Source organism: Medicago sativa, chromosome 2 (assembly GCF_051527215.1).
Source record: "Medicago sativa cultivar Bolivia chromosome 2, Bolivia_mono, whole genome shotgun sequence".
In the NCBI taxonomy this organism is placed as follows: domain Eukaryota; kingdom Viridiplantae; phylum Streptophyta; class Magnoliopsida; order Fabales; family Fabaceae; genus Medicago; species Medicago sativa.
The window spans coordinates 78218551-78227564 of NC_140750.1; the positions used below are offsets into that span (position 1 = coordinate 78218551).

Here is a 9014-nt window from a genome sequence, read left to right on the forward strand (position 1 = left end):
AAAAAGTTGAAATGTGATCGAACAATATCTCACACTACATTAAAACATGTTTTTTATATCTGGAAAATTGACAAATTTTGATATCAATCTAAAAAAAAAATCATGTGTTTTTAGTTTCTACATTTAGTGAAAACAACAATTTTTGCATTTTCTTATTAGAACTAAAAATGAAGTTTTTGCTTTGTTTAGTAAAATAAAATTTTAATATATATCAGGACATATGAAAAAATGGCATGCTCGAGCAAAATATTAAAACAGCATAGGAAACCACAAACACTGATAATTTTATTAAATTTAGAAGCATTGCAGCAATCCTATCCCAAAGAAATTAACCTAAATATTCATCCAGCCCAACAATAGTTACATTTACATGAAACCCCAAACATATTGATATGATAATGGGGTCATTAATTGAACAAAATTCAGACATCGGTTCTTCATTGTCTGCAAATTTAAGACTTCTCAATGTCAACACTATACCTTTCTGCCTCAAACTGCATAAATGTTGATATCAATCTGCAAACCTTCACGAATTCGAACAACAAGTCCTTGAATTTCTGTAGTTCCTGGAAAAAAGATGAAACGAATAGTCAGACTCATGATTTGTAGGAATAAATTAAAAGCATAATTTAAGAGAATAATAGCACTTACAGCTACTGCTGAGTCACTAGTTTCAATAATCTTCTATGCTCCAAAGTACTGCATCATTTCATCGTCACCCAAACCCATGATATCATCTAAAAGGAATGATGGTGATGGTGGATTCTCAAAAACTCCAAAATCTAATAATGGTGATCCAAACCTATCCAGCTCGTTTGGGAATGTGTCTTTAGCAAGATAATTCATGCCTCCTCCGATAATTTCATCACCATTCATATTTGCTGCAGGCATAGTTATTGCAGCATTCTCTGGTTGCCTAATTGGTTCACTGTTCGCGGCGGGACCAGGCTGCAGATGTTGATGTTGCCCATCCTGACTGGGACCATATCTTGTGACTGGATTGTACAGATTATAATCAGCTTCATGAGGCATAACAGGGTTTTGCAACTGAGAATAGTGCAGCGGTGGCCGTCTACTCATATACACACTTTCCGAGGAAATCATACTGTTTGCATGCATATAAGAGTAATGATCAAACCCGGGTGCTGTTACATGAACTGGCACCCCGTGTCCTGATAAATGAACTGACTCATGTCCTGATAAATGAACTGGCACCTCGCTTCCAGATAGATGACTTGGCCCCTCATGTCTTATTTCCGGCGGCCTCAAAACAGATTCTGTCTCATTGACCTGTTCATTCCCATGAATCTGGAGTGCAGCTACATGTGTTTCGTCTCTCTCATTCATATTCGGCAGTTTACTTCTAGGTTCAACATGCAAAATTTCATTGTCAGATTGTGCTGGTAATGTGTCGGCTGCACTTGACCTCGAACGTGGTCGTTTCTTCCTAGGTTGCTTCTTAGCTCGATCGGAATCTTGGACAGAATTCCTTCGCGAGTTATCTGATGGTTCGGCATCCATAAACTGATTGCTCCTGTCTTCCTTAGAAGAAACAGAACCAACACCATCATCGGTACCATCAACATCATAGTTGCTAGCACTACTAGCAGCAGGTTGCTTATACTCAAGAAGAAGAACACCAGTTGGCATATCGGTAATTCCAGACGTACCGTTATCGCTACTAGGCTGCCTAATGAGAGCTTCTTCTCGACTCAATACCCCCAACCAAATTGAACTTTCCTTTGCCGTCATCTTGTCTTGCAAGCATTTTGATTGGCGGACGTGCCTCCTTATTTTTGCAATATCAGGTGACATGTGCTTTATAACAGCAGTTAGCACTCCCACTTTCCACATCTTCTTCAAGTCATGTGGTTTCTTATAAGGAGGACTCTGACCATGAGGTAGATTCAAGTGCGACCACCAATCTTCATTCCCGGTGGGCCACCAAGGCGGAGGAACACCCTTTTCCAATGGATATTTCCTCTGAGGAGGATCACAGTGTTGCATCAAAGAAGATAATAGTGACCCGAGCGTTGCATCTTGCAGGTCTTGGAGCGTGCTCTGGGAGTTCCCATTTCGGTTATTTTCGGCCTCGCTCATAGCAAGACACTCTGCTTCATACTTGGCTATGGCTGCAGGACCATTCCTATCAAACTTCACCTTTTCTTTCCACCAAGCTCTAATGTTATCAGAGGAACCACTAACTGGTTTTCCCTTCTCAGGAATGATTCCATACACAAATCCACGAGCTTTGCACACTTCCATGAGCTTCAGCATGTACTTAAGAATCCCATCTTGTGCCCTCGACATTTTCTTCCTACGAGCTTGATCAGATGACTGCCTCGGCTTTTGCTTCTCTAGGGCTTGCTGTGCTGCAAGCTTTTGTTTTTCCTTGAGCCTTTTGAGTTTGATACGATCCTTCCACATCCGCCTCTCCAAATCTTCTGCCTCAATCTCTTCATCACTGACATCTTTCTCCGGAATATTGTGATATCTAATATCGTCGACATCTAAATCTGAGCTGTAATTCAGTACATCACATTTAATCAGAGGATACTCCATTCAATTAAAATCCGCAGAACAATAAAATAAATTGGCACATACTTTGAACTTATCAAATAAGTTGAAATGGCATCCAAAGATGTACAAGTGAACTTGCATATTCTAAATGATTATTGAAACACCAAACATTAAACTGCAAGCTATCGGTTAAGTGTATGTTTGGTATCAAAGTGGATTTTCCAAAATCACATTGAGGTGCGTGGTTTTGCAAAAGCTACAATGACCGTGATTTCTGCAAATTCTCAACGACATTAAACATACACTAAATTTCAATTCATACTTTTCCGACATCTTTTCCAATTTAACAACATTAAAGTCCCCAAAAATTTCACATAACACATGTAATTTCTTAGTTTCCTCAATGTCATTCGGCAAAAGCTACAATCAGCGTTATTTTGGCAAAATCCTCCACAACACCAAACACACACTAAGTTTTAATCCTTATTTTTTCTACCCTAATAACCCGACAATAAACCGACATTTTTACACTTTAACAACATTAAAGTCCCCAAAAATTTCACACAAAACATGTACTTCTCTTAGATTCCTCAGTACACCTATTGCACAGTACTTCAAATCATCAATCAAATTGAAAACATAGTTACAAACAATTGTAAATTCCAATAGAGTTAACCTAATCAACACATAAACACAATCCAACTAAATCATGATTTGATCAAAACCTGGTCAAAAATTCACAGAACACAAAAAAAACATCATTGAACAAAAAAACACAAACCCACAAAAAATTTACAAAAACCAATAACAGAGAATCACAAAACATGTTACATATAAATCCAAAAACAAAAACCTAAATTCAATTTCTCAGAATAATAAAAAAAAAAGAGAGAGAATTTTTTACACATACCCAATATCAGCTCCAATTTCAACGAGTTCACCCATGAATGAAAATTGGTACAAAAAATCGAACTTTGCGATGCGATTCAATAAGGGTAACCTGCGTTTTTTTTTTTTTTTTTGTTATTGATGAAGAATAAGAATTGAAAGAAAAAAATGAAAGGAACCCAAAAAGGGTTTTGATTTTGCTATCGAATTTTTTCAACTTCGGTGGTGATGGTATAGATAATAGAGAGAGAAAGAGAGGAGAGAGAAAACAATGAATGTGAAGAAGAAGATTCTCTACAATACATTACGACTATTTTATGTACTGTGTACCTTGGTCCTCCACAAATCACTTCTAACTTATTCCTTTTTGGTCTCCATATCGGATTTTTATACCTCCTCCGGTCTTATACATAAGAAAAAATTGACTTTTTAAACTAACGTACTTGGTATAAAACATAGACCAAATACATCATTTATGCAATGAATAAAAAAAAAGTCAAATGTTTCTGATAAATATAAATAATCCCTCCGGTCCTATCTACAAAAGAAAATTGACTTTTTAGATACATTGAATAATGTATGTATCTAGTCAAGAACCTAAACCAAATACATAAATTATTTAATGTATCTAAAAAGTAAATTGTTTCTTGTAAATAGGACCGGAGGGAGTATTCCTTTTTACCTTTACGAGAAATATTCACTGATTTTATCGCCGATTAATTTATTTTAGGGTTAATAGGTCTTTACCCTATGTAATATAGGTCATTTACCACCCAAATAGGCCAAACAAAAACGAAAATTTCTTAAAAAATAAAATAAAATTGGTTTTTGTTTGGCCTACTAGGGGGTAAATCAAAACAATTTTTTTTACAGAGGGTAAATAAAAAAAATTACAGGGGAGAAAACCGAAAATGATCTATATTACAGGGGGTAAAGACCTATTAACCCTTTATTTTACTATAGTGTGAAATATTCATCGACTTTATTGTAGATTAATCTTTATAAAGATTAATCTACAAGATTATTATAAAGAGTAATCTATATACTATATATAAAAAAATTACCCCTTTCAGCACTTTTGCGTTGGATTTTTCTTTCTAAAAATACCCTCAATTTTCAATACAAATAACACATGTAACAAATAAATAAAAATAAATTTAAATATTAAAATAAAAATGTAACAAACACAAATGTTCAGTTTTTTCCTTTATCATTTAAAAAGTGTATTTATTTTTTTATTATCCCAATTATACTCTCAAACAACAGTTTTTTCTATAATAAAGATTGTTGTTGTTGTCATTAAATAAATAAGAATTTAGATTATATCTTTTTGTTATATTTTTGGTTTAATTGAAATAGATAATCATGATTAGTTTTATTTATTATAATTTGAAAGTAAAAAACAATTATATTTTTACTTTTAATCAAAATTAAAATTTCATAAAAGACATCATTCATAATTTTCAAACGTTAGCACAACAAAAAGAGAGGAAAAACGGACACGTGAGTGCCCGTCTTTTCGCTAGTCTTTATGAAGAATATGATATTTTTTGTGGAGTCTTTTAATCAATTTCTTTTTTTCTTCCTATAAGTTGAATCCGAAATTTTTATTAATAGATTTAAATCGAAGTGAATGATTGAACGCAGATGTTTAATGAATTATTTCTTTGATTTTAATGTAACAATTTTTTTATCAGAAATTATTTAACTTTGGTCAAACTCTATATTATTAAGGTCTTGAATAATTAGCGCTAACAAAGAAATTAAGTAAAAAGTTTGACTTTGACTAGAATAATGATATTTTTCTCATAACCAATTTATATATAAATCTAGAATTATTTTTATTCAACAAAAACAAGCTTATTAATTAAAAAAAATAAAAAATAACAAATAGGAAAAGAAAAAGTGGCAAAAAAATCAAATAAAACTATCAAATTTGGTCAAACACATTTGTTCTTAAAAAGTATAATTCTTTTTAAATTTAAATTACAAAATATAACGTTGATTTTTGGTAGTGGTCGGGTACTAACATTAAAATACAGATAAATTCACATTTGTTCTTAAAAAAATAGTATTTGTTTGACAATATTAATTGAATAGATTTTATAATTTCTTTTATAAGTTGTTCATTTGAAAATTTATTTTTTCTTTATTTAAATATACTCTTAAACATGATCTCCTTAAATCTAATTTCTGACTTCGTCCCTGAACTAAGCTATATTTCCGAACAATGCGACGACACTTTACTCGATGCATATTTTAACAATGATGGTGCATACAAAGTTAGTGAACTGGCTTTTAATTGAGAAATTACCATCCCTCCCTCCAGTGGCGGAGGCAGGATTATTGTAAAGCCCGGGCAAAAAAAATTTGCAACACATTTATAGGGGTTTATATAAGAAATTGCAAGCAAATAATCAAAAAATCTAAAGAAATGTCCAATTTATAGGAGTTTATATAATAAATTCATAGGGATTTACATAAGAAATTGCAAAAAAAAATTGGCCGGAGCCCGGGCGAGTGCCCGAAGTCGCCAGACCATAGAACCGCCCCTGCCTCCCTCCATACTTTACGATACCTTGTGTCCTCCTTCACCGACTCAAAAAGAGAAAACTTAATTATTCTATTAACAATAAACAAATGAATGATATGAGCCTAACATGTGATTCAAACTTGAGATTATGAATGAAATTGGTCTAAATGATGATTCAAGCTCAATATTGTGGTTGGTAAAGCCACTTTTGTAACAAGACACGTGTCTATGGTGTAAGTAAAGACAAGTTGTATTTCTCATGTAATGTCAAGTGGCAAAATGGATAGTTGCATGAGATGCAAGTGACATGTTGCACATTTGGTGTTTTGCATGGAAGACAAGTGGCTTGTAGCATGTAAGAAACAATGGCTTACCTCTCATATAAACAGCAAGTTCATTTGCACAATTTCAATCATCCCATCAAGTAATAACACAACAATAAGAATTAGAGCTTGCTGATAATGAGAGAAAAAAATATAGAAAGAGAAAATATAGTTTCTTCTAGTGTTAGTATTCTCCTATTTCAAAAGATAAGGTAATTTGTCTCTTCTCGTATTTAGAGAGATCTTATAATTTCTTTCACTTAGTGAAAGTTCTCTACCCTTGTCCCGTGAATTTTTCCTCTTATTGATTGAGGGATTTCCACGTAAATATTATATGTTCGATTACTCTTTTCCTCATCTCTTATTTTAGCTCCATAATAATATTTTGCTACTGTACCCAACAAAACACACCAAAACGATGAACATGCATGTTTTTGGAGTCTGTATGTGACAAACTAGGATACCATTACCCGTGCGTTGCACGGCTTTTGTCCCTATTAATTCAATTACACGAACCAACACCAATATAAAAAAAAAATTATTTAATATTTTAGTTTATTAATACAAGAATAAGAAAAAAATTATGATGCATCAAGGTTTCAGAAATAAAATAGAGGTATATCACGTGATGAAATTATAGAACGAATGGAAATCAATATTTAAAAAATGTTAAACTTCGAGTGATTGGACAAAAGATGAAAAAGATGCAAAGTAACTATTAAATTTAAAAAAGACAACCTCTAAAGTCTTAATTACGGAAAATTCATAAGAATAACATGGAACAGAGCGTTGATCCACCTAATGAGCAGAAGCGAATCACATAATCTAAAATGACAGATCCAAAATCAAAAATACTGAATAGATGACTAACTCATAACATTACAAGGTCAGAAACGACACCAAGGTACAATATAAAATATTTATTTGATTGAATTATACAAAATATTGCTATGATCAAATATATTTATGTAATATTTATTTTTGTCAAACAGTCCCACATCGGATAAGAGATGATATGACAATGTGTTTATAAGTGGGACAGTCCTCACCTCAAAAGCCGATTTTGTGGATTGTGTTAGGCTCAACCACGATTTCTAAGATGGTGTCAAATAGAGCTTTCAAAACGGGATGGACCTACCGGGCCGGCCCGCAAAAGCCCGAAAAAATGTAGGGCTTGAACGTAAAAATCTGGGGCCTTTTAAAACTGGGCCTTTTTTAGCCCCAGTTCGTTGCCGGTCCCGTCGCGAGCTAGCTTGACCGGGCCGCGGGTAGCCCGTTAATTTATAATTATTTTTGACATTATGATTTATATTTTTTTGAACAAATTTAAAGTATAATGACATTAACTGAAGAATGCTTTGCAAGAACGAAAATAGTTATCACATGATTGACCGAATAAAACGTAGAGCTTGGGCCTAAAAATTGCAACCCAAATTTTTTCAGGGCTTTTTAGCTCAGTCCGTAAAAGCCTACAACCTGTTTGGGCTAACCCATACGGGCTACGGGCAACCCCGGTAACCCGAGTAAAGAAAACTACAACTCTCTAGAGTGGGGTGTATGTAGCCCAATTTCTGATTTCTCATAAGAACATCAGCCCAATCCAACAAAGCCTAAATTATTTGTGTTGTTTGTGTATGTTTTAATTATGTACTGTAATGTTTGTGTTGTTTGTATAAGCCTTACCAACTCTTTTATATCTTTCTATTTGGTTCTGTCGTTTTGCATTTCATTTTAAGAAGGCTTCATCTTAAAACAACATAGGAAAGGTATCATTAGATAACATAGACTAAGATGTTTTATCTGATGTCAAGCTTCAATTTCAAACATGTATCTATGTTCTTCTTTTTGTTCATGGCTTTCATTTGATTTTAAATGTTTGGATCTAACACTCAATTATTACCACAAGATGATGGTACCCTCATTTCTTTTTTCAAATGCCTCTAAAGGTCAATATATGCAAAGTAGCAACATTGAGGAAAAATGTACCCAAAAAAATTGGATTTTCACTACTTGGTTTAAGCACAAAGAATGAGGTTTAACGTGTATGAAGAACAAAAGTTATCCTATATATATAAGAAACTCACAATTTTTGCATTGAAATTACTCTATACAATTTAATGAAACGAATAAACCAACTTTTTAGTGTTTAAAAAAAATAACAATAAGTTAGGCAGACTGACTTGTTAGCCCGGGAGCCCGTATAGAGCCGGGCTTAGGCTCTATTATTCCAGCCCATATTTAAATAGGGCTTTTTAGCCCCACCCTAAAAAGCATGTTACCCGATTGGCTGGCTCGAAACGGGTCAGATTACTCGTTTTGAAAACTCCAAGATAATTCTAAATATGCGGAACAGTTCTTCTAAAATTCCTGGCTAGTTGAGGTTCCTTGATTGTTATTTTACCAAATTATCCTTGTTAACTATATATTTGTTTTCCACCAAAGTAAAATAAAACTTTGAGAATAGCGTACATAATATTTATTGGAGGGTATAATTGGACAGAAAAATTATTCCATCGAAAACTGAAAATGACATCTATTTTAAAACAATTTTTTTACTAAAATGAAATTCATTTTAAAACGAAGGGAGTACATCGCAATTTTGACTTGATATGCTTCTTCTCTTTCTCAATTTTCAGTCACCTTTTTATTTATATTTTCAACTTGAAAAAAAAAATTGTATGCTTTAGACCATCCGAGTTGCAAAAACATTGGTCACAAATTTTGACTTGTATGCTTTATACCAGACCGAA

The 9014-nt window shown here is 33.3% G+C and overlaps 1 protein-coding gene across 2 annotated transcripts; it reads right to left on the minus strand.

Annotated features, from left to right (window-relative positions):
• Positions 1-264: 264 nt before the first annotated feature.
• EIL3 (ETHYLENE-INSENSITIVE3-like 3) lies at positions 265-3687 on the minus strand. 2 transcript variants are annotated; one of them, XM_085747012.1, is made up of 3 exons: positions 3431-3687; positions 652-2521; positions 265-566 (listed from the first exon to the last, which is right to left on the minus strand). In XM_085747012.1, exons 1-2 carry the CDS (start codon positions 3463-3465, stop codon positions 685-687), a joined length of 1872 nt encoding a protein of 623 aa, XP_085603138.1. In that variant the 5' UTR covers positions 3466-3687; the 3' UTR covers positions 265-566; positions 652-684. The 2 variants fall into 2 exon arrangements, with proteins under 2 accessions (XP_085603138.1, XP_085603137.1); XM_085747011.1 differs by lacking the exon at positions 3431-3687 and having other exon boundaries at positions 652-2577.
• Positions 3688-9014: the final 5327 nt, after the last annotated feature.